This window comes from Morus notabilis, unplaced genomic scaffold (assembly GCF_000414095.1).
Source record: "Morus notabilis unplaced genomic scaffold, ASM41409v2 Scaffold435, whole genome shotgun sequence".
Lineage (NCBI taxonomy): Eukaryota > Viridiplantae > Streptophyta > Magnoliopsida > Rosales > Moraceae > Morus > Morus notabilis.
The window spans coordinates 40,889-68,792 of NW_010359587.1; the positions used below are offsets into that span (position 1 = coordinate 40,889).

At 35.0% G+C, this 27,904-nt stretch overlaps 3 protein-coding genes across 7 annotated transcripts; 1 reads left to right on the forward strand and 2 right to left on the reverse strand.

Annotated features, from left to right (window-relative positions):
• Positions 1–1,753: 1,753 nt before the first annotated feature.
• LOC21388633 lies at positions 1,754–2,842 on the reverse strand. The gene has a single exon (XM_010094843.2). The coding sequence runs from the start codon at positions 2,799–2,801 to the stop codon at positions 1,875–1,877; it is 927 nt and encodes a 308-aa protein (XP_010093145.2). The 5' UTR covers positions 2,802–2,842; the 3' UTR covers positions 1,754–1,874.
• Positions 2,843–4,631: 1,789 nt separating this feature from the next.
• On the reverse strand, positions 4,632–13,423 carry LOC21388634 (cyclin-dependent kinase D-3). 2 transcript variants are annotated; one of them, XM_024163447.1, is made up of 9 exons: positions 13,211–13,423; positions 12,667–12,912; positions 11,720–12,018; positions 11,522–11,630; positions 10,593–10,718; positions 6,696–6,931; positions 6,304–6,618; positions 5,008–5,132; positions 4,632–4,906 (listed from the first exon to the last, which is right to left on the reverse strand). In XM_024163447.1, the coding sequence occupies exons 2-8, from the start codon at positions 12,769–12,771 to the stop codon at positions 5,063–5,065; spliced, it is 1,260 nt and encodes a 419-aa protein (XP_024019215.1). In that variant the 5' UTR covers positions 12,772–12,912; positions 13,211–13,423; the 3' UTR covers positions 4,632–4,906; positions 5,008–5,062. The 2 variants fall into 2 exon arrangements, with proteins under 2 accessions (XP_024019215.1, XP_010093146.1); XM_010094844.2 differs by lacking the exon at positions 13,211–13,423 and having other exon boundaries at positions 12,667–13,177.
• Positions 13,424–14,641: 1,218 nt separating this feature from the next.
• LOC21388636 lies at positions 14,642–22,017 on the forward strand. Of its 4 annotated transcripts, none has more exons than XM_024163445.1 (9): positions 14,642–14,790; positions 15,075–15,214; positions 16,426–16,513; positions 16,682–16,741; positions 17,559–17,621; positions 17,712–17,912; positions 18,021–18,132; positions 18,257–18,456; positions 21,420–22,017. In XM_024163445.1, the coding sequence occupies exons 2-9, from the start codon at positions 15,090–15,092 to the stop codon at positions 21,510–21,512; spliced, it is 942 nt and encodes a 313-aa protein (XP_024019213.1). In that variant the 5' UTR covers positions 14,642–14,790; positions 15,075–15,089; the 3' UTR covers positions 21,513–22,017. The 4 variants fall into 4 exon arrangements, with proteins under 4 accessions (XP_024019213.1, XP_010093148.1, XP_024019212.1 ...); XM_010094846.2 differs by having other exon boundaries at positions 15,080–15,214; XM_024163444.1 differs by lacking the exon at positions 14,642–14,790 and adding an exon at positions 14,863–14,948 and having other exon boundaries at positions 15,080–15,214.
• Positions 22,018–27,904: the final 5,887 nt, after the last annotated feature.

Genomic DNA, 27,904 nt, shown 5'->3' on the forward strand with positions numbered 1-27,904 from the left:
TATCTCAATTATGTTAGCATCTACTAGACAACACCTCCTGCACCAAACTACCGACTCAATTTTATTGATAAATTAAAAAAAAAAATGATAAAGATAAAGAGGAGTGTAACAATCTGAGTCCCGAAGGCTAACAAAGAAAACTAAAGAAAGATAAAACAAGAGTGAAAAAAGAAAAAACAATCATCTCAGCTGCCGCGTTGAAAGGATCTATGATATTTTATATCATATTATGTTTTTAATTCAAATCTCTATTAGGATGTACTTTAGCTTTATTTTTAATTTTAAATTAGGATTGTATTTATTTCGTAGGATTATTTTCAAGTTAAGTTTATCTTTAGATTCTATAAATACATTAGTGATGGTAACTTTATTCAGAGAGTTTTGATGATTAATGAATATTGAGATTCCAGTTTTCTTCTTCTTGAGTTTTTGTTCTCCCTCTAATTTTATCTCCCTTGTGATTCTTCTTCTCCATCCCGGTTATATTTCTTCTTTTTTATTTTTATATATTTTATAAAAGTATCCTTTTTATTCCATTCTAGGAAATTTAAAAAAAAAAAGGCAAAATTTCCGTTTCAGAAAACAACAACAAAAAAAAAAACCCCTAAAAACACTATTGTCTGCAACCAGTACAATGCAAAACTCCTTTTGACGCGTCCATGACTGCAGTCAGTGCATAACTCCTTTTGGTGCTTTAAAAAACTTTCCCTTTCGGTTCGTTAATTCGAGTTTTTAATTTGAGTTGAGATGTGATGTCGTGTGAGAGCTTTTTACTGTAGTAAAAAAGTTAGATGTGTCTGTTTCTGAGAGCTTTTTACTGTAGCAAAACTCAAATTCTAAACTCGAATAAGCGAAATGAACGGGGTTACTTTAGTGGTATTTTGAGTCCTATTTTATAAACACACAGTGTGTTGGTGACATTTGTATAATAAGGACAAAAAATGGTATTTAAGTAAAATAGCGGGGGTGCTTTAAGTATTTTCTCCCTAATTAAAATTTTTTTAAAAAAATGACTGTTACTAGCTAGTACTGGGATTTGTAGTATTGATTGGTTTGGCGCAAATCAAATATTCACCTTCAAACATTGATTTGTACAAGTGAATCTGCAGTCAACATATGTGTGTAAATTTCTTGTTTCAATCCACTAACATTGAATACCGCCAGTGGTGGCTGCACTGTGGTAAAGAAAGATTGCTTCTTGGCTCTCTCTTATCCAAGTTTCGATCTTTTGTGTCTGTATTTCTATTTCACTTGCGGTCCGAGTAGATTCTATGAGGAACCAAGATATACCAATAAAGTTTGAAAACTCCACATTTACATCGATATTTTGGTGATAATTTCTGTATTTTGAAAGCTCCGATATATAAATAAGGGATGTTGTATTTTTTTTTCCATATAATATGCATGAAATTTCAGTAATAATCAATTTTTTTACTGTAAATATCAATTTTCATGAAAAGTTTTGTGTCAAGTGACAAAATATCTTGGAAATTTTACAGAAATCACACATTTATATTAAAATTATTTTTTAATGTAGTAAAATTCATGTAGTATGTTTCACTATAATTTAGATTTTAATTAATTTTTATTGGATTTAAAAAATAACTATAATACAAATCAACGGCAACAAGCAACATTGCGATATAGATACTCCAAAAAAAAAAAAAAAAAAAAAAAAAAAAAAAAAAAAAAAAAAAAAAAAAAAAAAAAAAAAAAAAAATTCAGTATCAGTATTCATCTTTTTTTTCCTCCTCGTGATATAATTAGTATTAATTCAACATTAATTTTGAAGAACTATACTCCATAATTTCCCGGACAGCTGGAGCAGTGGTAAATGGTAGGTTGAGATCTTGAGCAGTAAGTGGCAGTGTTAGTTAAAGGAAGCGCTGAGTCGGCCATCCGCCGCCTCCGCCGCCGCCATCTCTTCTGCGCACATCTCCATGCTGCATTGCCACTGCAGCCGGATTGACCACACAGTAATCTCTAGGCGCAGTTTTATTAGAAGTCCTACTGGACGAGGCTAAAACCCTCTCTCTATCTATAAACATTCCACAATCAATATCATTGCCATTACTATTGGTATGATTCATACTATCCGTGACTAGTCTTCTCTCCAGCTCATGCCTCTCAGCTCTCTTTCTCAAATTCCGCCTTTTCAATATTGTCGCTTTCACTAGCTTCTTCTCCCTTCCATTCACCGGCACCGGCACCGCCTCCAGCCCCATCAACTTCGCCACCACTCCCGGCTTGCACCACACCACGCTCTCCCCTGCCAACGTCGAGGGCAGGCACGAACACTCGCTGTCCAATACTCTCCGCCGCCTCAGGCCATACTCGCAGCAAATGGACCGCCTTCCCTCGGTAGTACTATTACTGTTTCGAAAGGAGGACCGGTACATGGCATCCTTGCCGTCGAGGGAGAAGCGAGGGTACTGATTCAGAGCGTTCCGAGCGGACATTAGTATGTCGGAGTTGTTGACACACGACATCCTACCGCGCATTGACATTCCGATATTATTATAGTCCTTGAGCTTCGCCTTTCTCGCGTTCTCTTCCTCTAGTTCTAACTTCAAGAGCATATCCTCTAGCGTCTTCGTCGGAGGGCTTCTCTCGGAGGTGGTATTAGGGTTTTGGTGGTGATTGTGATGGTGATGATGAGGATCGGAGTAAGGAGAGAACATCGTGGTTTTCTGGTCAAGAGTTGAGGTCGAGCCATCATCGTTGCAAAAGGTACTTCTGAAGCCTTTCTTCATCTTTGCTCCCAAGGAGTTCTTGAGAAGGAAGAAGGAGAGGTCTTTCATGGAAATGCATGAAGAAGAAGAAGGGTATACCTATAGTTTGTGGCTCGGTAGGGGTGGGGGAGCGTGTTTTTGATCAAGTTTCTTGTGAAGAAATGAAGGACAAAAATTGTAGTTACACAACGTGAAGGGAGTGAATAATGAGCGGTGAGTGTTTTGGTTAGATTCATGACATGGTCATTATAGATGGACTTAATAGCACTCACATGAAAAAAAGAGAAAAGTGATGGGAGGTTTCACAACTTGTTTACGTCTTTGTCTGAATTGATCACTCGAGAATTGGTTGAGAGATATAATGACCATTTACTCTCAAGCTAACATTACAAAGCTAGCATTGATTCTAGTCTTGCCCATCTTCATTTCTAGTGTCAAGCTTTGTGAAGAATTAATTTAGAACCGACTAATGATGGTCTAAAGCCTTTATACCGTGACTTCTGGAGCTAATTTTTTTTCATTTTTTTTTTCATATGCCACCTCAAAGTATGGAGACAGCTCGTTTGACAGTTCGACCATGTCCAATTGTCCATACCCCAGTCCTTATCGTGAGTTGAACATTCTGTATCAAATTCCACTTGGTACTCGAACAATTGAGGATGGACGATAGAATGACACAAGAAAATATATCACTTTCAAGTTTTGTAATGCAAATCATCATTTAAAAATAAATAAATAACAGTCATGAGTAAAAAACATCCAACTTATAGAACAGATGTAACTTATGAGTTCACAAGACTTAACGGGCTTGTTCTTTTGAGTGAAAAACTAAAAAAAAATAACTCGAGTTACAACTTTATTCGAGTTCAAGTTCTTTTAAGTTTAAACTCGAATTTAAACTCGAGTTCAAACTCGAGTTTAGGACTAAAACTCGAGTTTAAGGGTTCGTTCACTTCGCTGATTCGAGTTTGTAATTTGAGTTGAGATGTGATTTTATGTGAGAACTTTTTACTGTAGTAAAAAAGTTAGATGTGATTGTTTGCGAGAACTTTTTACTGTAGCAAAACTCGAATTCTAAACTCGAATTGATGAAGTGAACGGGACCTGTTTTTCCTTCAACTCGAGTTCAGAAACTCGAATTCAAATTAATGAACAATATTTTTTCTATTCTTAAAAATGCTATCTTTTTCGTTTTAATTCTGATTGAGATGATTTTTTTTTCTAGGCGTTGACAACGAAAGGACGAATAAAATCCGACCTATATACCCTATTAAAATTTTTCATCAGCATTGAGTTTTTATTAAAATACTATCTAAATACAAATTCAAGTTTTGACTCACTCAAATACAAACTCAAAAAGATTCTTATCTCAAATCATAACTCAAATGTACACAACCAAACACAAACTCAAGTTATAAATTTAACTCAAGTTATAACTCAAATTCAACTCAAAAATTATACTTAAATTAAACTCCAAAAGAACAAATCCAACGTCACTCTTCCTTCAAATTCCAGACAACTACCTCAGGAGGATTTTTGTTATTATTATTTTTTTTTTAAGAAAAATGGTTCCTTCCACCTTCCACCTTCCTCTTTAAAAAGTCTTGAATCATACTTCCAGAAGCATTCACTAAAAAAGTACATATTCTGAGGCATTGTTTCATAAGAAAGTTGCAAATGCATAGCTAATGGTCAAGTTAAAATCAATTTCACAGAAGCTTACAACGTATCATAAGAATATTAGATACAAAATCCAGCATCCCAACGCGAAAAGCAGTCATAAGAAAAATCCATCTCAAAGATGATGTCCCTAAAGGCCCACACACCATACTACTAGTTAACGCCTCGCAAATGAATTTGAGTCCTTATCGAAAAAGATACAAGGTATGCTCAACTTAATTAGTCAGCCTCGGCACTTAATTATCCGGAACCATAATAATCTCTCAATAATTAATTACAATGACGCTTTGTAAAAGAACAATAGGAAAGAAAATTTCCAAAATTTTGGCTTTTGCATGAGATATGATACAAATTCTCTGCATCCCACGAATTATGATTTGTTTTTTCTAAATTTAAAAAAAAAAAAATCACCACCATCTTTGTGCCCACTAACTCTTTTTTTTTTTTTTTTTTATTGCTGTTATCTTCTTTTCATTCAGTATCGCTTCCTCCATCTAAGAACAAGTAAAAGAGCCTTAATAAGTGTGTTGCTAGCAGAATACGAAAAAAGATGGGGACAAGGGGTAGAAACATACTTAAAATATATAACATATACCTCAGTTATAAGGGCCAGCAATGTTACATTGTTCAAGCAAAAGACACCCACGATCTCAGCGCATAGATTCTTCGGGATGTTGGAACTCAAGATCTAGTTTCCTCTTTAGATGTGTTCTGTCAGCACTGCACATGAGAAAATAGAAAAACAGAATCAAATATAAACCGTCCACACAATTAAGAATACCTGGCCATCGACTAAAAACACTGGCAATTCCCCTATCTTTAACTTCTCGAGTAAACAAAACATTGGCATAATTCACTCATCTTTACTTCCATAAGTAAAGATGCCACTAAAAGCAATATTCCCTCCAACCCAGAATTTAAAGGAAATATATTCCATCATACATTCCCCAAAAAAAAAAAAAAAAAAAAAAAAAAAAAAGCCGAATGCTAAGAGAAATGCTAATAATAGGGAAGGAAGCAATTTCTTATCAATGCAAGGCTAACAGATCGATATGCAATACAAAACCTAAGAAAAGTAACAGCAGGAGGAAAAAAAAAAAAGTGGTCCCCGAATGAAATTATATCCACCTCATACAAAGAAGAATTGCGAGCTTATTTTACATCGGACACAGAACATTTGTTGACAAAAAAAGAAGGAAAATTCTGCATTTGAAATCAGTAATCACGGTTCACATATGCACAGCTGTAAAACACCATTACTAATCTCATGCAAGTGATCACACAAACTTTAGCAAATAGACTGGTTATTTATTTATTTTTGCTGAAATTAATTAGACTAGTTAATTAATCAGTAAAGTAAAATAGGATAGGCACGCGGAGAGCAAAGTTGTGTCCATATAAGTTTCTATGAAACCATTCTTATTAAGCTACGAGTCTTCACTATTTCATGGCTCACCATAAATATGTGCCTACCCTTGCCTGCAGATTTAGGCTAAAGCAAAAACTATTTAAATTCCCGTGTCTTGAGTAAATATTATATTTTGTTCCAATCATTTTAACACCAACAAACAGGTTAGGATCAATAAAGAGCAGCCATCAACCAGGATATGGAGAACAAATAGATCCAAAAGAAATCTAATAGTATACAATGAACCTAACCAATTTTTGAAAGGCATCAAACACGGCGAACCTTGACAGTTGCCAAGGGGGAGGGGAGAAGTAATGAATTTACACAATGCTTACAATGAAAGAAAGAGGCTTATCTTTTACTTAACGAAAGCTACCAACAAATAGTTGACTTTCTGTTTCAAGCTAATTTTCGGGTGCTTTTGACTAAGTTTACAGAGGTAGAAAACCACTTCAAAATAACGGTGATACAGTAGTGATTTACCTGTTAATAGTAGGTCTATTTGGGGGCTTTGTAGCAAAGATTGAAAAGTCTACAGACATTGGCATTGGTTCATTCCTACTTGTATTTTCACCAGCCGCCAGTCTGATTTCGCCTCCGCGGTCATCATGTTTATCAAGTTGGTGGGTGTTTCCTTCAAAACCCTCGGGCTGTGGCATCACTCTCCTCGACTTTCTTGGAGGTGACAGTACAGTAGGACCCTCATGTGGATTAAATTCTGAATTCTTAGACTCACGCTTAGGAGCAGGTCTAGGGAGCTTATCTGGAGCTGTAGGCAGAGGTGCAGAGGAAAAATACCTGAACAAGGAAACAGAGATCAGCAAAGGAGAGAAAGACAGCTCTAAGTCACCAAACGGATATGTTTAATCAGATACCTGTGTTCTAATGCCTGCTGCACGGATATTCTGGCTTTTGGATCATAAGTAAACATCTTTGATAACAGATCAAGAGCATCATCACTAGCCATCAGGAACAACGAACGCAAAGGGGGTGCAGGAACATATTGGTATTCCACATAATCAGGAAGGTAGACCATGTCAGGCCACTGGGAAGATGTTGGAGTCCCAAAAGCGGCAAAGATTTTTCCTAGTTGATCAATATCACTAGATCCCTATAAAATAGAAAATATGATCAATGGGAAAAATCTTATCTGTGCCATGAAGATCAATAAAACAATGTCCTGAAATATGAACCCATGGAGAATGGTGAAAGAACTAAGTAGGATAAGCCATCGCAAGACATTGCACAATACGTAACTGTTCAAATAACTGTTCCAGAACTTGAAATCAGTCCTGTAACCATAGAAACTGCACAAGGCTAAACCAATGCTGAAAATATTGTATTTTTTTTCTTCTCTAGGATAATTATGTAACGAAGAAATAAATATGAATCCTCTCAACCGCTAAAAATTCGGAATGAAAGAAGAAAAGAGTAGTTTAGTATCAATAAGCGAGATCAAAGTTGAGAGATAATGAGGTGCCAGAATTTAGTTAAAAATAAGAAAAAATGACAGGGTAACAGTAGTGTGCATAAGAATACATGCTAAATTTGAAGGGAAATTTTAACTAGCTGATGGAGAACAAGTTAATTACCTTTAATTATTAAGATTTTATTAGAATTTATGTTATTTTGAAATTAGGTCAAGTTTCTCATTTATCAAAGTTTCCTTATTTTGTTTTGATTTAGTTTCCTATTTCGTTATTTGGTTTTCCTATAAATGTAGTAGTATTGTAATTTCTTTTCAGACAATGGTTTATGAATAATGAAATCGGTGTTTATCTCTCTTGAGTTCTTATTTCTCTCTCTAAATTCTCTCTAATGGTTTTTCTTCCCTACCTCAGGCCATTCCTCTATCCCTATTCTCTCTCCTATTGATCCTACATCAGTTTGGTATCAGAGAGTTCTTTCCTTGGTCCCTGATCAATTTCTATTAAAAAAAGGTCTAAAAACCAGTTTCTGATGCTGCCAAACTCCTCCGCGCGTGAACCCACGCGCTGCCAGCCGCTGCCATGAGCCACCGCACGTCAGACGTCACCGCCCCAAGAAAACGATTTGCCAGCTGCCAATCTACAAAGCCCAGCCACCGGTTTGTCGTGATTCAGCCAAAATCTCCTCCAACTGCTGCCTTCAAGTCGCAACCCAGCCATTGCGCGCCTCCATCTCCACCGGAGACGCCATAAACGGCCATCCACAGAACCGTTAAATACTGCTCTGAGTCTCCAAATTTTGCCTCTTACTTGTTTTCAACCAGTTTTGAGGTTTTTTTTTGCTTTTTTTTCCCTGCCCCGTTTGTGATTTGGCACAAAGACCAAGAAGGATACAGAACAACCCGTCCAGAAGCTGCAAGAAAGCCACAACCAATTGGCTTTTCAAGTTAGCAACTTGACCACAGAAGTTGGCTAGATCAATGAACGACTTGCACAACTCTTTGACGTTGTGAAGAAGCTATTGGATGAATTTCGTCAAGCCCACAGAAATCCTGAAAAGCAAGAAGCTGATGTTGAATCTACTGTCGGTCAAAAGCAAGAACCACCAACACTGCTGCCTCCCAACAATCGGCCAGGTTTGCTAGCTACTCCTCCCACTGGGATTTCATATCACGAGCCTAAGATTAATCAATTAAGTGTCGTTCCTAAGAACCGGTTCAACCACCACGAGTCAACCTTGTAGCTTGAAATCCAGGTATGCTTCAAAGGAGTCTTTTTGATGACTTTGAAAACCCTGATGGTGACATTGATATGAACTTCCCGCCTGATAGAATCAATCAACCATTTCGGGGTAGGCCTGTTGAACAATTTCATCTTCCTCCAACTAGGTTCTACCACGACAAACGAGATATTTTTAGGAGGGTCAAGGTTGATGCTCTTGAATATGATGGTAGATTAGACCCCAACGCATTTCTTGATTGGTTAGCAAGTATTGAAGATTTTTTTGAATGGTATGAGATGACTGATGCACAGCATGTTCGTTTCGCTAAATGAAACTAGTTGGTCCTGCAAAAAAATTTTGGCAAACAGTTCAAACTCACCTTGAACATTTTAATCAATCTCCTATCACTCTATGGGCTGAGAGAAAAAGAAAGCTAAAGGAAAAATATTTGCCTACCAATTACCGAAGCCAACTGCTAGATCAACTTTTGAATTTTCGGCAAGCTACTTCAAGTGTTAGTGATTACATGTCTCAGTTTGAGGACTTGATGCTACGCTGCGAACTTCAAGAAGTGCCTTGGCTTACTGTCACTCAATTCATCAATGGTTTACAAGTGGACATTAAACGAGAAGTTAGCAAACAGTCTCCTCAAGTTTTGGAAGATGCTTATAACTATGGATTCTTACCTCTATGGATCTAGTCCCTCTCTTCAAGCTAGCTCTGCTTCACAGTCACTAGCTTCTCCTACAGTGCACTCTGGTTCTAAGGTTACCCAAAACAAGGGTAAAGAGCATGTTCAGTCCAATTCTTCAATTGAGTGTTTCAGTTGTCATAGCGAGGGTCATATCACTTCTCGATGCCCTAATCGTACTCTTGCTCTTAACCACACTCCTGCTGACACTTCCCAAGACATCATTGTTGTCGTTGAATCTCTTCCTCCGGAGGATTGCAAAGATGTCGAACATGAAGATGCCAACGTCCTTTTACTCTCCGGAGTCGAGTTCTTTTCCCCGGGGGAGAATGATGGAGAACAAATCAATTAGCTTTAATATTTACGATTTTATTAGAATTTATGTTATTTTAAAATTATGTTAAGTTTCCCATTTGTCAAAGTCTCCTTATTTTGTTTTGATTTAGTTTCTTATTTCGTTATTTGGTTCTCCTATAAATATGGGCCCTGTTCATTTCACCGATTCGAGTTTAAAATTCGAGTTTTGTTACAGTAAAAAGCTCTCAGAAACAGTCACATCGAACTTTTTTGCTACATTATAAAACTCTTACATAAAGTCACATCTCAACTCGAATTAAAAACTCGAATCAGCGAACTAAATGGGCCCGTAGTAGTAGTAGCATTGTAATTTCTTTTCAGACAATGGTTTATGAATATTGAAATCGGTGTTTATCTCTCTTCAGTTCTTATTTCTCTCTCTAAATTCTCTCTATTTCTCTCTCTAATGGTTTTTCTTCCCTACCTCGAGTCCATTCCTCTATCCCTATTCTCTTTCTCCTTTTGATCCTACATCACTACCCCTTTAAGTTCCCTGATAAATTAACCAGTTTGGAAGATGACATATTCTATACTAATCGATTACAAGCCTCAAAGCACTGTCCTACATCACCACCCCTTTAAGTTCCCTGATAAATTAACCAGTTTGGAAGATGAGATATTCTATACTAATCGATTACAAGCCTCAAAGCACTAAGAATACCAAGTGTGTGGAATAAATAGGTGACCTTTTCTTAATACAAGAAAAAACCCTTTCATTGTAATTAAGCAATTACAAGGAAAAGAGAATAAGAGATCCTCAAGCAGCAAAAACAAGAAGAAACAAAAATATTATCTTCCTATAGCATCCATCCACTTTAGAGTGATCAATGAAAAATGGGATGTCCTTAAAATTCTTGTCTATCAAAGCCCATGATGAGGGCAAAAATTTATCTTCTTTTAATGTATCTACTAACCCCATCTCCTTTTCTTAAAAAATTATGGAATTTCGCTCCAAATACAAATACAATACACAATCCTGTTTGAAGCATAATGTCGTGAAATGAAAAGTAAATGTCTTTAATGTACAAAGAAAGATAATAAAAAATGCTTAATTAGCAAACATCAGATATTTTACCTGCAAAAAGGGTCTCCTTAGAAGTAGTTCAGCAAAAATGCAAGCAGCAGCCCAAACATCCACCCCTGATCCATATTGCTTGGTGCCAAATAATAGCTCAGGTGCTCTATACCATCGGGCAAAGACCTAAAAAAGGACATAAGGCAAAATGTAAAATGCTGGTAAGGAAAACCATTACAACTTTTACTTTCATATCGAAAAAAACCATTACAACTTTTACTTTCATATCGACAAGTTTTGAGATAACTATGGAAATATTGTCAGAGAGAGAGAGATAAGCGACAATACTATCAAGATGGTATCTGAAATTTTCATCAAAATTTTATAACCAGAAAAGCTAGAGCCCAACAGAGAGGACTAATAAATATAGATAAATAGATGGACTAACTGAATATAGTAGCAAAACAGATAGGACGATAAATGTGAAAGCTTGTAAGACAAAAAGTACTAGCCGTAACGATTACAGTGTGATAAAAGCTTCTTTACCATGATGTCATCACTAAAAAACGTAATAATAGATTAGACCATGTGCAACCAACCACAATTATTTACTAGCCATTTATAGACTAACAAGATCTCAAGATTGACTCCAGCTCATGCACCAATATGCTTCATTCAGATTAACGTAGAAAAAAAAAAAGAAGAAATGAGCTATAATATTCCAAACAATGGGGGCGGGGGAAGGCTCAAGAGTTTTCCCCTCTTCAGAGCTTTCGTGAATCACGGTCAGCTACACCAGTTGAATATTATTATCAATGAAAAAGAATATTGAAATCAGAAAACTTTTAGAATACATAACATCCCCATCGATCAACTTGCTTTAAACAGAAATAGAAAGGGCAAAGAGTTTGATCCCAAAGATGTCTGATTTCGGTTAATTGCGCATGGACGTCTCAATGGGCAACATGTAATACAAGGAGAAGAAATACCTGGTGAGTAAACCTGCGATCAGGGCTCCCAAATATTCGTGCTAAACCAAAATCTGCAAGTTTAAGTTGTCCATTAGGTCCTATCAGCAGGTTGTTGGGCTTCATATCCCTGAAAGTAACATGGGACCAATAACTGAGATAAAATATAGCAAGCATGCATCAACCTCAAAAGAAAGCTTCTGAACGCAATATTAGAACCTGTGTAAGACCCATTTCTTGTGGCAATAAGCAAGCCCTTTTAATGTCATCTGAAGAAATGATTTTATGTCAGCAGGTGAAAGGAATATGTTTCGGTCACGAATTACAGCTTCAAGGTCTGTCTCCATAAATTCAAACACAAGGTGCAAGTTTCCCTTGTGGGGGAACGCATCAATTAACTCAATAATGTTTGGATCTTTGAGCTCTTTTAGCAGTTTAATTTCCCTAAGTGCTGTGAAGTTCACCCCTTCCTTTTGCTTCCCGAGCCGAATTTTCTTAATTGCCACTGTCTGTCCCGTCTGCAGAGAAACCAAATCAAGACTCAAACACTTAAAAGAGTATTCAACTAAGTAACAGTAGTACACCAAAAACTCTATGATTACCACCAAGTTAAAGAAGAAAAATTGCGTTCATTCTCCCATTTGACAGATAGAATAAGTGAGAACATAAGGAAACAATATTTGGATTCTACATTATCTAGTCAGCTCAGCTCCCATTTTAAAGAACTTCAATTTAAATAAAGTGTTGCACTTTTCCAAAATCAAAAGCTCGTGTAACCTTCAAGAATTTATGCCTTTTCTTTTGCGCAGACTATCACAAACCTATGATAAAATCCATATCTAGATGTCTTCCTAAAACCCAATTCTCCATTGAGTTCTCACACAACTTTTGTTAACAAATCTATTATTTTCTACAAGAAATAATTTAGGTAATGCATAGAAATCAAAAATTGATACGGTAAGCCAGATCAACATATCATGAACATAGGAACTTTTAATTCTGTATTAAAAGAAGTCAAGCTTACGAACAAAAAATGGTATTTTTCAAAACTCCACATGATACAAATTACAAATATCTCGACCAACAAACTCCAACAATTAAACAAATATCTTTCCAAGAAAAAAAATTGTGCTGCCATTAAAGAGAAGATATTTGGCTTGGCTTACCTTAGTATCAATGGCTTTGTAAACGACACCATAAGTACCTTCACCAAGAACCTCACGCTTCAAATATCTGTCGGCCACTTTTTTTGATGGATCAACTTCCGCCATTGTTTCTTTGGAAGTTTTTATTGAGCAAAAAAAAAAAAAATTGCTGCAAACTTGTTTTATTGATGCCAAACCCTAGCAGAGACGGAGGAGGGCTTCAGTAGGCCGGCGTCGGAGCTTCCAACAGCCGTCGGATGCCAAACCCTAGCAGAGATTGAGGAGGAGGAGAGAGAGAAATGAAGAAGAACAAGAAGAAGAAGAACAAAGAAAAAATTACAATAAACGGGCTCTCAAAAGTCGTTAATTGTTTGAGAGAACAAAAAAAAATCAAGAGAAACCTAAACGAAAATTCGAGAAACAAGTTTCGGAACGATTATCCGCGATCCGTCACAACTATTTCAACGCTAAAATTTTGCGAAATGATTTCGATTAATTAAACTGAACAATACGATTCAGCGAATGCTTGAAAAGAAATGAGAGATAAAGAAAAAGGAAAAAGGACCTGAGAAGAGAGGGAAGGAAGGAGTGGAACCCTAGAGGCAGAGAAGAGAGAGAAAGAGGGGCTGCGAAGAAGGAGAGAGAGAGAGAGAGAGAGAGAGAGAGAGCTCCTAGCCCTCCCGTCTACCGAGGTCCATGGCAGAGCCAGAGAGAGTAGTCCCAGTCGGAAGGGGAGATCAAAACTGGGCTGAGAAAACTGTCTCACGTCTGCATCTACGTAACGTATTAAATGGAAAAGAATGGTTTTTATGCAATTGCATTCGAATTTATAGGCGTCCGGATTCAAATTTTTAATTCGAGTTGAGATGTGATATTTTTTTAAAATTTTTTATTATAATAAAAAAAGTTAGATGTGATATTTTTTAAGAGCTTTTTACTGTAAAAATCTAAAATTAAAAACTCAAATCGGTGAAATAAACGATGCCATAATAGTTTAATAAATTATCCTCATAATTTTTAATTTTAACAATTAACTTTTAAGTTTGTAAAATTATTGTAACGTGTTTTATTTTATTAAATTGGCCCCATTCATTTTGCTGATTCGAGTTTAAAATTTGAGTTGAAATGTGACTTTATATGAGAGCTTTTTACTGTAGCAAAAAAGTTAGATGTGATTGTTTGTGATAGCTTTTTACTGTAAAAAAACTCGAATTCTAAACTCGAATCAGCGAAGTGAACGGAACCTTAAATATTTTATTAGATCTAAGAGATTAAAAAAATTAAAGAATTAAAATATTTATGTTATATTTAAAATAAAATATTAAAATTTAACAAAATTATCGTTAAAATAAATATATTATAATAATTTTACAGTTAATAGAGCAACTCATCAAAATTAAAAATTCAGAAAATAAGTTGTTAAAATTATATAAATTCAGAAAGTAAACATTTAAGAGACGTTTGGTTCATGAATTAGAATCATAAGATTAAAATCATTTTTGATTTATGTGTATTTTTTATGAGAGAAAATACTGTAGCAAACTATGAACTATGATTCAAATCAGGGTACGAATCCTCCAACCAAATAACCCTTTAAAATTCTGATATTCATAAACTTAATGGGACAAATTAAATTTTATTTTCTCAAAACTTAACAAAATCCAATAGAACGAGCTTAATTGTCAATGTCGTGTAGACGTTTAATTTATAGATTAAAATTATAAGATTAAAATTATTTTTAATTTATGTATATTTTTTATAAAAAAAAATATTATAATAAATTATAAATCATGATTTAAATCATGATATGAATCTATTTACTAAACATTCGTTTACTACAACTAAAAAAGAGTGGTCAAAGTATTACCTACTAAAGAATTACGGACTAATAAGATGCAAATTACCAAAAAGAAAATCCCATAAACAACCCCCTCAAATGCGCTCTAAGCGACTAAAAGAGAAAGAGAACGAGTGTGTTAGTTTTTTATTAAAAAAAAAGAAAGAAAGAAAGAAAGAGCGAAGGAAAAGTAAGAAAACGACGAAGCCGAAACCAAAGCCTCAGCAAATATTTCCGTATCGAAATCTCATCCAAGCTCTGATCTGCTTGGACCTTCGCGTCCTTTTCCGATTTTCATCAGCCTAAAGGCAAGACCCCAAAGCTCTTTTCTTCTTCTTCTTCTTCTTCTTCTTCTTCTTCTTCTTCTTTACTAGATTTGTATGAATTGGAAAGTTTAGATGTTTGTTTGTTCGTTGATTGGTTCCGTTGAAGTGTTCTTTCGGGACTTCAGATCGGAATTTCGGAAGTAGGTTTAGATTCATTGCTTTTATCAATGATTGATCCATGGAATTAGCTTCTTTTGCGATCTTAGCTTTGATTAGATTTGGGATTCCGATTTTCTTAATCTCATCTCCGATGGATTCCATTGCAGTGCAGAACCCTAAAAATGGCGGCGGTTTTGCCCCTACTCCTCATCTTAGTTGTCGGTGCTCTTTCTCCATCGGGATTTTGTTTGCCTTCCATTTCCACTGCGCCTGCTTTCCTCTGGTCGCCTAATTACAACGATCACTGGTGCGAAATCTTCCTATTTTCATTTTTTTTTTTTTGGGTTTTACATTGCAATATTCAATTTAGTTGAAGAATTATAGTTGCTTCAGTTACTCTGAGAACAACCAACTATTAATTGGACAGCCCTATTGTAAAAAAATAATAGATTGACATGATATACATGATGAAGAAGTAACGTTTTGAAGTTTCTCTAGCTTGAACTAGTAAGTTTCATTGCTTTCTCATTAATTCGCATTAAAATTACGGCAAAGCGTTTTTTTTTTTTTTTTTTTTTTTTTGGTCTTTTGTGGACAAAAACAATAGCAGCAGAAACATATGGACAAAAAAAAAAGATTGAAAGAATGTTTCCTTAGAGCAGAAACTTATAGATAGTGATGAAGATAATAGTTTGAAGTCCCTGCAAAGTTTCAAGTTGTCAAAGTTTTCCTATATCTTTTTCTCCATTTGTCTACAATGTAGAAATTAGAAAAAGGAATTAATTATCTGATAACCACTCCGAATCTCCAATTCGGCTTTTAGGCCTCTCCTAACATAAGACCCTAATCATTTCAACGCAATCAATTTAATTTAAAAAGAAACAGTATCAGAGATCAAATTCTGACCTAGTACCTTCTTCTTTGTTTTAGGTTTGGAGTTTGATCAATTAAAAAATTTTGTTAATTGCAAAGTTAAGCAACCCCGAAAATTGGGTTCTCCTGTAATTTAGTTGTATAATGAGAATGAGAAAAGTAAACAATTTGTTTTTGGCACGGTAGCACTGAAACATCCCACTTCATTAAGGTGGTAGAGATGTTAGATAATCCACTTTCTTAAGGGAGCAAAAGATGGTATCAGGACGAATTTGGCCGTCTATAAAATCAATTGATTGTTTTAATACGTTCCTTAGAATGAATCAGATTATCAGAAACCTGATATGTTACAAATTGGCTGATGAAACAAAGCACTTCTCTTTCCTAGATAAGATATGTGCTAAACTTCCCCGTTTGCAATGTAAAAACTCGTTTGGGCTCCTGCTCATTATTTTTGATGAGCTAAGCAATTTATTTATTCATTTATTTTTTGTTCAAACTGCTTTGCTGAGCAATTTTTTCTCCCCTTTCTGTACTCCTTTATCTTGTCCTTTATTTCTATTTTATTACTACCCTAAGTTTGGATCCTTTATTGTGGTGATAACTTATTAATATATTATGTGACCATACATTTGCAAATGACAGGCTTCAGGCATCTGTCAATTATCAGACTCTCTCTCCCAAGGATCTTGCTAAGTCTGTTCTGTCTGAAGGAGGATGGTCAAACTTATTGGTATTTGATTCTTCTTATTGTTACCTTTTTTGTTTCCCTGTTTTAGATTTTTCTATGATTCTCAGTCCATCAGGCTTTCTAAAAGTTAATTCTTTCTCTTTTGGTGCTCTTAGATCATGTATAGTTTCTTTTCTCTACGTGTAACATATATGTCTTATGATATCTCAGTGCTCAGAAAGCAAAGTTAAGCAACCTGTGGATCTGGCTCTTGTATTTGTTGGTAGAGAGGTAATGTTTTTCAATTACGACACTTTACTTGTGGAATCGTCCAATATTGCATATTTTTATTTTTTTATTTATTTATTGCATCCTTCTTATAATTAAATAATTTATGGGCCTCGACAGATTCATCGTTTAAGGATCTTCCACTCTCTTTAATCTTGTCGAATTGGGTGGATGCTTTGGGCTAGAGATGCTTAGTTTTACTTCTTGTATCTGTGTGTGATTTTCTGTATTCTCTTTGTTGTTTTTGTTTTTGTTTTGTTTTTTTGTTTTTTTGTTTTTTGTTTTTTTTAATCCTTGGTGGATTCCCCATCTATTGTTGTACGCCCTTTTTTTTATGTTAATAAAATTTTCAGTTTCTTATAAGAAAAAAATTTAATCACAAACTTTGTTTACCCATATTGCGTTTGTTAAGTTGATGTTAATGTTTAATGTTATTCGTGTAGTTGTTAAACCTATAGATGCACATCAGTCGTATATGCAAATTTTCCCAGACATGCTGAAAAGGCTACATTTTCAAATTTCTTCTATTTATTTATTGATTATTTTAAATCGGAATTAGCACAACTGTGCTTGCTTCTAGTGAATAGAGGAAGAGTTAAGGAGTGCTTTACACTTGGATTTATTCTTCCCATACATTAACCTTTATAGCCATCATATTCTTAATAAAAAACTAAGTTAAGGATTGTAGAGCCTATTGATGAACTGTGGTGCTGGACCTTTTGCGTAGGAAAGAGGAAGTTTGACATTGCACTAGAAAAGAACACTTGCCCTGTTGTATATTCCCCGGGGCACTGTTGATATTTCGTTTCTCTTTATGCAGTTGCAATCTTCAGATATTTATGCAAACAAAAATGCAGACAAAGATTTGGTGAATAGGCTCAAGGTAAGCAGCATTTCTGGCTGTCTTATAGTTAGGATTTGAGTTGGAATTTATGATTTGCTCTAACGTCCAACTTTCCATGTTCACGAGTAGGTCTCCTTCACAACATCGAATTTTTCCATGGCATTCCCCTACATTGCAGCGTCAGAGGACGAGACACTGGTTGATTCTTTGCTTGCAGGATTTACTGAGATGTGTGGGCGTGATGTTGGACTCAGTAATGTTGCGTTCTCGGAGTCTTGCTCTCTAACCAGTGGAAATTTCCCAAAACTTTCAAACTTGCAGTCCGTTCATGTAAATCACATTGACTATGCAATATAACCGTTAAATTTGGAAGTTTATGGGCTATGGTAAAGACATGATGTCTTTTTTTTTTCTTTTTTCCTAATATGAACGAAACAGGATTATCTGGCTTCCAGAATGGAGAAGAGGGCAAAGGGGGAAGCAGATGTGGTTGTATTCTGCCATGAAGGATCTAATTCTCTCAATGAACTTCACCAACCACGTTTAGAGGGTACTTTCAATTTTAATGACTGCCGCTGTTCATTTGAACATGATAAATTTAAAATTGCTTTGTTGATGTGAAAAGTCATACATGGCTGAAAGTTGTTTATACAAATGTTTTATTAAATGTACAGGTGAAACATTTGCCGAGCTTGTTAATTCCATGGATCAGTCTGGGGAAAAATATGCAGTTCTATATGTTTCAGATCCTTTTAAGTCAATTCAATATCCTTCTTATCGGGAAGTAGAAAGGTTTTTGCAAGAAAGCACCAATTCTACAGGCTGTGGTGAAGTTTGCAAGATCAAATCATCACTTCTGGAGGGGCTTTTAGTTGTAAGTTTGGTTTCTATGATGATTATTTTAATTTGGTTTCATTGATTAAATATGATTTCCAGTATATCAAAGTCCAATTCATTGCCAAAACTCCTAGGGGGCGTTTGGTATGCGGTAATCGTAGGAATCATATTAATGGGAAAGTGATAGAAGGGAATATGATTCCCAGGAAACGTGTATTGCAGCGTATGGTCACGTATAAATCTCTTCTCACATTCCCATAAATATTATTTTACTGTGTTTGGTTGTTCGTGGTATTGTAATGTATTTTTTTAGTAAAATCAATAAAAAATTAGAAATTATAAAACCAATAACTTTAAACTAATTCTTTAAACAAATAAATTGCGTTAATTGAAACCGAAATAGGTAAATTTCCTTAAGAAAAAAATTCTCCTTTTAGAAAATAAATAATTCAAAAAATTAGAAAAAGAAATACTCTCTCTCCGTTGTTTCTTCTTTCAATCTCCCCTTCCTATTGCTCTAAGGATACTAGGGCTCCGGTCATTTCACCGATTCGAGTTTAGAATTCAAGTTTTGCTACAGTAAAGAGCTCTCAGAAACAGTCACATCTAACTTTTTTGCTATAGTAAAAAGCTCTCACATAAAGTCACATTTCAAGTCGAGTTAAAAATTCGAATCAGTGAACTAAATGGGCCCCAGATCTGGGTAAGATATCATCTCAATCTTCACGATCTTATAATATGCCCAACACATCTATACGAGTCTAACCCACCTGAACTTAGTGGCTTTTTACTTCCCCCACCTAAAATTTAAGACGTTAGTCTTTCTGGGTCTTGATTATTTATTCTGGGTTGCAATAGAGGGTTTGACTCATGGTGGGGTTGTGATAGTGGTGAGGTTGTTACCGGTGTCTGGGTAGTGGTGGGGCTGCAATAGTGCGACGGCCCTGAGTCGTGATGGGGCTGCGACAGTGTGACGGTGACTCTGAGTTGTGGTGGGCTGTGACGTTCGTTGGGGTGGTCTGAGCGGGACGCTTAACGTCGCCGGACCTCTAGTGCGTGGTGGGCCTGCTGAGTGACTGAGCAGAATGTGGTCAGTGGTGATGGTGGTGAGATTCCCGGGACACTTTATTTGTCTTGGTTTCATTCAATACATTTATGACGGTGTTTTATTTCTTTTTATTTGGATATCATTGTAACAATGTTTTATTTATTTATTTATATATTTTTATGTTAGTTTACCAATCCATCCCAAAAGCTTAAGCTATTAGGAGGTGGGCCAACAATAATTTTATACTTTAACACTCCCCCTCATGTGTGGGCTAGACAATGGGTAATCGTGTGGGTAAATTAATTGGAAAGCCCAACACGTGAATATTTAAGCCCGAGATATATTAAAGACCCAACACATGATAATTTTTAAATGGAGATAAAGAGTGCAATTACGGGGGTTTGAACTCAGGACCTCCCGCTCTGATACCATGTTAGTTTACCAATTCATCCCAAAAGCTTAAGCTATTAAGAGGTGGGCCAACAATAATTTTATACTTTAACATTTTAATACATGTGTCATAGCATTTTCAATGTGTAGTTTTATCTAGATCATAAGCAGACTAAGTTCTTTGTGGTTGATGCCCCCCTTTTCTTTCTTTCTTTCTTTAAACGGTAAGAGACTTGTTTATCGTGTCACAGAGGAGTTGGGTCCTTAACAATATAAAAAATTTACTCTTTATTGCTTGTCACAGAGGAGTTGGTTCCTTAACAATATAAAAAATTTACTCTTTATTGCCTTTGGTTATATGGGGGCTGTTTATGCTAAAATGGATTATCAAGTCAAAATCTTCACATTGTATTTAAGAGGCCTGAAGCAAGAACTCCTACAAATATTGAACAATTGTTGATGAAAGTTCATTGGGATTTCTGAATCAAATTCAAGCATTCTTCGAGTCCATGTCCTACCATCTCTGTGAATTATGTCTCTCAATCTGGATTGGAGATCCTATTGAATTCTTTTTTTTTTTTCCTTTGACACAACACGGGATTGAACCCGCAACCCCCCACCCAAACCCCACCCCACCCCACCCCCCCAATGCCACTAGACCAAGAGGTCTTAGGCGAGATCTTATTGAATTCTAACTCCAACTAGGAAAATGTGTCACTATTGTCAAAAATACTTTTGATGTTCTCTTACATATATGTTAGTGATGAGGGAGCTAAAAAGTGGGCCATCTATGCGGTTCATTTTTTACTGCTATCCTATTACGTTGGAAAACCTTTTCTCAGGTTTGGAAAACCGTTTGTCAGTCAGGTTTAGTAATTCTGGAATCAGCTATGTTTCTTTAAGACGTATCAACCTTAGAGCTGTTTTCCTTTTCATTTTCCTGTTGTTTTACCCTTTTATTTGCATATAGCTTGGCCTTGGGTTGCCAACAGTCGTCTTCTCCACTTTCCTTTCATAGTTATAGTCATCATTATGAAGCTTATAGAAACCACTCTTCCAAAAAACCAAGCTGAAAGAGCACTGGGATGACTGTCATCAAACTGCAAAAATTGGTTTAATGTTGACTGCTGTCACTGCTTCTGCTTTAGTTTGTAATCCCTTGAAAGTTTCTGAAAATTATGTAGTTCCTCAGGGCAACTACTTAGAAAATGGACTTTTTTTCTTAACATCTTCTAGGAAACTCCACAGCGTCCGGCCTTCTGCTGTTCTGTCTGCACATATTAAATTGTAAACATTGTCATGTGTAGAGTGTACTACCGCTACAATCATGCCTTGGTGTAAAATGGTCAGAACTAGCCTTATGTCTAGGAGGTAAACTATACATACATTCACGCTGCGCAAGTGCACACATACACATTTTTTTATTTGCACCCATAAGCTTGATATACACTAGATACTGTAGTATTTATGTAGCAAGTGCGCCTCTTCTACTTTTATCGAGTTTTGCACTTTCAAAATGGCTATTATAGAGGCTAATCGTGTTTGACTTTGTTGTTCCACAGGGCATTGTTTTGCTTATAATCTTGATATCAGGCATCTGTTGTATGATGGGAATTGATACTCCAACGAGATTTGAGGCACCGCAAGACTCTTGATTTGTCTTCGTGCAAGATAATACCTACCTGTTGCGCTGCTGCTGCTCTGTCCAAGGCATCGGTAGTTTAGTTGCTTGTTATATAGTTCCAGTGGGTGGGAGATACCTTGTAATATTTGTTACCTTGCTTAGAGCTTTTCACTGTGATGGCAATAATGCAATATGATAATTTTTTTCTGTTGCATTTTCGTTTTAGGTTTATGCTGGTGGTGCTCTTGTAATTTCATTTATTACTTTTGGCCAGTCTGGTGGGCTATTGAGTTTATGTGATGATAGTTGCATTTAGTATCGTTTTGGGCAAGGGAAGAAGTAAAGCCCAGCTGGATCGATATTCTACCTCTTACCCATTCTCTGTTTTAGAATGTACTGATAAAGGAAGGCCCGAATGAGAGTTATGTGAATTTCCTATTCCTTTCACAGCCTAAGGTTGTTATTGACTTTTCAAATTGCATATTTTGCAGAAACTTTATTATGTAAACTTGTGTTGAGTTTAAAAAGGTTGTATACATCAATGTGTGTGTTTGTTTGGCGTCTGTTATAGGAGATTAGTATAATTTTTGTTATGCTTAAGCAAGAATAGAAGACCCCTTTGACCCAAAGGCCAAAGCAAAATGGTATTATTGTAGACTGTAGTAGCTGCTTTGTCGTTTTACCTCATTATTTCATTTCATGGCATAAACCCGGCATTATATTCCGAGTTTGCTTGCTTGCAACATAGGTTTTTTGGGATATACCCTGCTTTCTTCAGCTTAGGGCCGTTTGGTTCTGTGACTTAAAATTCATGATTCTGATTATGCTCTTTGAATTAATAATGTTCTTGCCAATGAGTTTTCTTATGAAATTTAAATTCAGATTTAAAATTACTGATTTGAATGTATAAACCAAACATGCCATTAGCAATCAAACTGATCTAGAAGACTAGTTTCTAGCAAAATCTTTTAGTTAAAATGATAAACAAATATGGGAATTGCATTTAATGTCAGATGTTCCATTTGATAATCAATTCTTTTTTATTTTTTATTTTTGGGTCAGATATTACTAATACTGAAGACTGTTTTTTGTCTCGGATATCGTTTTTATGTGCTGCTGCTGCGGCTACAGTCTACAGTCTACAGTGTGGAGTCGTTTGGTCATTACAGACAGCTTGTGCCTTGTGAGGAGGAGATAAGAGTAGAATCGATATGCAATCTTTCTGATCCAACATGATCACTTATTAGCTTGCCCCACACCACCCCACCCCTCAAATTGCACTTTCTTTGAGTGGGGACTCTTTTTTTCTTTCTCTCTTTTGGCTAACTTTACCATTGATGTGGTGTCTCTGTGATATGACACACAGATTTTGTCCTACTTGTATTAAAATGGAAACACCACAACCAAACATGCAATTGCAATTAATAAGGAAATGGGCAAAGTTTTTTTTTTTTTTTTTTTTTTTTTTTTGTGGTGGTCTCAGCCTGCTACTTCTCCAGCTCTCATAGTGGCAGAGTAAAATTGACAAAGGAATCCTACCGATTGTTGGAGTGAGTGTTGGGGGAAAAAAAAAGAGCAAAAAATTCGGTAAAGCATACATTGGTCTTTGAGCCACTCTCTTTTCCCTATAACTTAACATGTCTCTAGTCATCTGCCTGAAAGTTGCTCAAATACTCTTTTTATTTCTCAATCTCATGCATATTGGAAATAGCTACTCTCAGTTTTTTAAATCTTTGCCGTATGTAAAGCCGGCAAATCTCAAGATTCCCTTTTCTCTTATGACAAATGACATTGGTTTATTTATTTTTAATAATGTGACGAATGATATACATATACATATACCCTTTTGAGTAGCTGTAGGGTCAAAGCATTGCATGTGATCAACATAACATAATCATTGAGACTCCGAACCATTTTAGCTTTACATGTACTAATAGTTTTTCAGTCCATAGTCCAGTACTTGGTATTCTCTCTCTATATATAGAATTAACAAGGCTTCCTTAATCTCTCTCTCTCTCTATATATACATATGTGTATATATATATACATATGTGTATATATATATACATATGTATATATATTACAGCATATAACTAGTATAGAAGATGGCTTATCTTGTTAAAGAAAATGAGTGGTTTACATGATATTATGCATTTTGGTGCTGAATCTTGTGTACCTTGCAGCCCCTGAGGGCTTGCCTTTCTTATATGGCCCCTTCTGCCTTGTGCATGCAAGTGGGATGTTCCTTTTTGAATTTATAAGAATTTGGAAATCTTTTATATTTACATTTTTGGGATGGATAGATACATATGAAAAACGTAGAAAAGGAGTTGGTGACGGTGGAAAGATATGGAAGAACCTTATCCCTTACTTTCATCCACAATTTGTTGGGCCCTCTTCTTGGATCTCTGCAGTAATTAAGGAGAAGTCCTAATCATCATTTATCACCTGGATTCTGCTTATATTGCCCTTTTTATATCTATATATGTATCACAATCACAATCACAATGATTAACCAAATTAATCAAATTCACTTGATCCCTTTATTACTTTACCCTGCAGCCTCTATATATACAAGTCCCTATTTGCTTCACTTCTCTCTGTCTCTCTCTCTCTCTCTATATGGTCTCAAGTCTCTCACTTATTGCCTTGCTTGCAGAGTGCAGCAAGTATTGTGCAGCCAAGGATGACTTGCCGACTACTTTTTTTCTCACTTGACTAGTTTCCTTTTAATGTTAAAGAGAGACTTTCAAGTTGGCAAGTTGTTCTTGGCTACATAATTCTTTCTGCTCCACATGCCAGGCATTGGGTGATCAATCACATTTTATTTTATTAAATGCAAGAGCTCTAAAGAGGTATTTTTTTTTTAAATTTTTTTTTTTACTTGCTAGCTAATACTATTTACTATTATCATTGTCTTTTAACGTCTTTTTAAGGCTTTTTCAGTGGTCTCATGTATGGTCTAATTATCAACTATTTTGCTTTCCTCAAAAACTGTGTGTGTATACTTATTGCTTGGACGCTGATTAATTATTATTATTATTTTTCCTTCTGACTTTGAGAACACACAATCCTCATTGCTTAAAGCTTGAAACTGCAAATACATACATACATATAGATATGTATATGTATTGGGGGAGTAATATTCATATATACTCCTCTTCTTTAAACCTGATGTGGGGATTTGAACTTTGTACCTTACCATTGAAGGGTGGAAATTTACTGTTAGGCTAAAGTTGCAACCACCAAAAAAGGGATTAACTTATTAACTAAATAATAAACATGGATATACATTTTTCATGTATTTGTATTCGAACCATTTGAGGATTTTATCTTCATATATTTCATGTCCAGGGACGGATTACAAGGTGCTTTTTTTATTATTTTTTTTATAAAGGGTATTACAGAGTGCTATTAACATCAACCTACATTATTTTGTAATTTGGCCAGGCTGATAAAATCTGTTATGAAATATTGCCCTTTCAAAACTTGTGCATACAGCTTTGTTCTTTAGTCAACCCAGTGATCATTGGATTTGTAATTTTGTATATTCCGCCAAGGATTATATATATGTGGCTTAGTATTTTGGCATACCACTATATTTTATGTTTCACCAATATATATATATATATATTTGTTATATATATATATATATATATTTGAGCTCCTTTTTCAGAGTGTTAGTCCAATAAACTTGCACAGACTACAGAGAGAAAAAGTATCACTGGAAGCCAAGGACGGTGCCGTCTCTAATAATGGATTCTGATCATGAGATTTGAAAAGCAAGTCATGAACAAGAGAGAAACTTTAGGATATACTATTCATTATCTACTTAAAAAAAATTGTAAGTTGAAGATGATTGTAAATCTATGGAATCAAGCAGTTATTCTGGTTTATGATGATGGGGGTGTTCAAAAAATTGATGACATCGTGGATATCCACCAAATTAAACCAATTTGTTTCAATTTTCATTCGATTGATTTGATTTGGTAGGTTCGAAAGTCTCTTTTCTGTTTTTCAATTTATATGATTAGTGGTTTTTACGTAAAGAGTCATGGTATTAAATGGGCAATTACAAAGTTGCCCTGAAATTTTTTTAGGGATTCTTTTATTTTTATTTTTTCATCTTCTTCTTTTTATTTTTGTTTTCTTTTATTTTCTTCAGTTGAGCGAAATTTTAATGGGGTCTTTTGCTTCATTTTGGTTTTGAAGCTGAGATAATGCCGAAGCTGTTCATTCATTTTGCTTTTCCTTCATATTGTCTGTGAATGATGTGAATTTTAAATTCATCATCAAATGATTGTTTCCTAATATTTTCACATTCTACACATAAATAATGGATCATATTCCTTTTTATAGCAGTCTTTGCAAAGGATACAAACTCTAAATTAATCATTCTCTCATATTCATTACTCTTTCTATTTGCAAGCATCCATTCCTATTCATTGCTACACAAAACAAAACAATATCTACATAAATTTCCATGATCATATCATAACACTATATCTACCAACTCAAAAGTAAAACAATAAATATTATCAATCTATACAAATTTCTATTTAACTAACAGCTACAAAAAATCAACACCATAACAATTTCATAAACAATCACATTACCCAATTTCATAATCAACCTACAACCTATCCACATAAATTTCAAATTCAAGATAAACAATCAAATTAACGCTAAACAACATTCAAATTACTCAATCACACAAACAATTAAACAACTAATTTCTTAATCACCACAAAACCAAACAAAAAATTAAGAAATAAGTTTTGAAATTTAAAACCCAACAACTAATTTCTCAATGATCAATCACAAAAAGAAACTAAAACCTAACAAATAAGCATTGAAATTTAATACCTAACAACAAATTTCTTAATCAACCACATGAAATTTCCATTAAAAGCTTTGACACTTATGGAAATTACTTGATAGAGTGGAGGCAAGGCTTGGGCGACGAAAGAATGGGCGGTGGCGGCGTGGCGAGGCACGGAGTGGGTCGGGAGCGACGACGGTGTATACGCTAGCGGCTTAGGCGAGGAATGAGTGACAATGCGGGCAAGATAGTTTCGTTTTCAATTTTAGTTTTCTAGTGGCTTTTCGTGAAATGAGAATCGCCATATTTATTTTTAAACCTCAATAGATGGCGGTTTAACGGTTAACAATAAACTCGTCGAAACCAACGGTACAGAAATCCGAAACATTGAGCTTTCAGTGCTGCTGTTTTAACTAAAACTATAGACGATAGTTGTTGTAGAAATTCTTCTAGTGCTCGGTTTTTTTTTTTTTTTTTTTGCAGAAATACAAAAACTGTTGTCTAGATTCAGTCGTCTAATTATATATAAATTCTTCTAGTGCACTCCGTTGGCATTAATTTACATATCAACACTAACAATAAAATCATTCGCCTGTATGTTTCATGGATAATTGCCACAAACGCGCTAGTTCACATGTGTTGTTATTGCAGCCCAACAATAATGCTATCCTGATGACCAATTCCTTATCCGTGAAATAAGATGACAGACATAATAAAAACATAAATGCTCTCCGTTTTATTACTCTCTACATTTATTGTTTAACACGTTTTTAATGATCAGGAGGTTTATCAACAAAGATTGGCTATTTTCAAGAATTCTATTATTAATCATGTCAAAAGATCAACAAAAGCCCAAGTATAATATGAGTTAGACTTTATGATGTGGGGCTGGAGTATTCAGATCCAACAACTACTTTCACTATTAATTGCTTGTGGTCTTGGCTTGATAAAGCTATACTCTAGACTTAAGGTGCACTTGGTCATTTTGCTAGAGTCCTTCTTGGGATATATATACTCATTTTGATAGAAGCCTACGTGCTATGCACGTGGGTAGTAATTTATGTGTCAAGTTTTAATTGCCGTGTTAAAATTAAAAACACATAAAATTTAAATTTAAATATAAATTTTCAAAAAGAAAAAAAATAAAAAAATAAAATTTTAGGGCAACAAGCCCAAAAAAAAGGGATAAAAAATGATTAAAATGAAGAAATAAATAGGTTTTATGGACAAAAAGAACCAAAACGGGAAAAAAAATAAAGTTTCAAGACAAAATTAAAAAGGTGTAAAAATCGGCGGCCAAAATGAAAAAAATAAAGAAGTCTTAGGGCAAAAGGAACCAAAATGAAAAACAAAATAAGTTTCATGATAAAAATAAAAGAAAAGTATCAAAAAGTGACTAAAATGAAGAAATATATAAGTTTTAGGGTAAAAGTAACCGAAATGAAAAATGATTAGGGCAAAAGTAAAAAAGAAATGGTCAAAAAAGGACCAAAATGAAGAAATAAATAAGTTTTACAGCAAAAATCTAAAATAAAAAAGAATAAGATTTTAGGACAAAAATAAAAAAAAATGTCACAAAAAAAGGAATAAAATGAAGAAAT

Coding starts and splice junctions, on each gene's coding strand:
- LOC21388633 (XM_010094843.2), bottom strand. CDS start 2,801: ATGAAAGACCTCTCCTTCTTCCTTCTCAAGAACTCCTTGGGAGCAAAG.
- LOC21388636 (XM_024163444.1), top strand. CDS start 14,881: ATGTTTGTTTGTTCGTTGATTGGTTCCGTTGAAGTGTTCTTTCGGGAC. Junction 14,949..15,079: donor TTCAGATCGGAATTTCGGAA/GTAGGTTTAGAT, acceptor ATTGCAGTGCAG/AACCCTAAAAATGGCGGCGG. Junction 18,133..18,256: donor TCACCAACCACGTTTAGAGG/GTACTTTCAATT, acceptor TTAAATGTACAG/GTGAAACATTTGCCGAGCTT.
- LOC21388634 (XM_024163447.1), bottom strand. CDS start 12,771: ATGGCGGAAGTTGATCCATCAAAAAAAGTGGCCGACAGATATTTGAAG. Junction 10,719..11,521: donor ATCGCAGGTTTACTCACCAG/GTATTTCTTCTC, acceptor GTCCTTTTTTAG/GTCTTTGCCCGATGGTATAG. Junction 6,932..10,592: donor TAAGGAGACCCTTTTTGCAG/GTAAAATATCTG, acceptor TCTATTTTATAG/GGATCTAGTGATATTGATCA.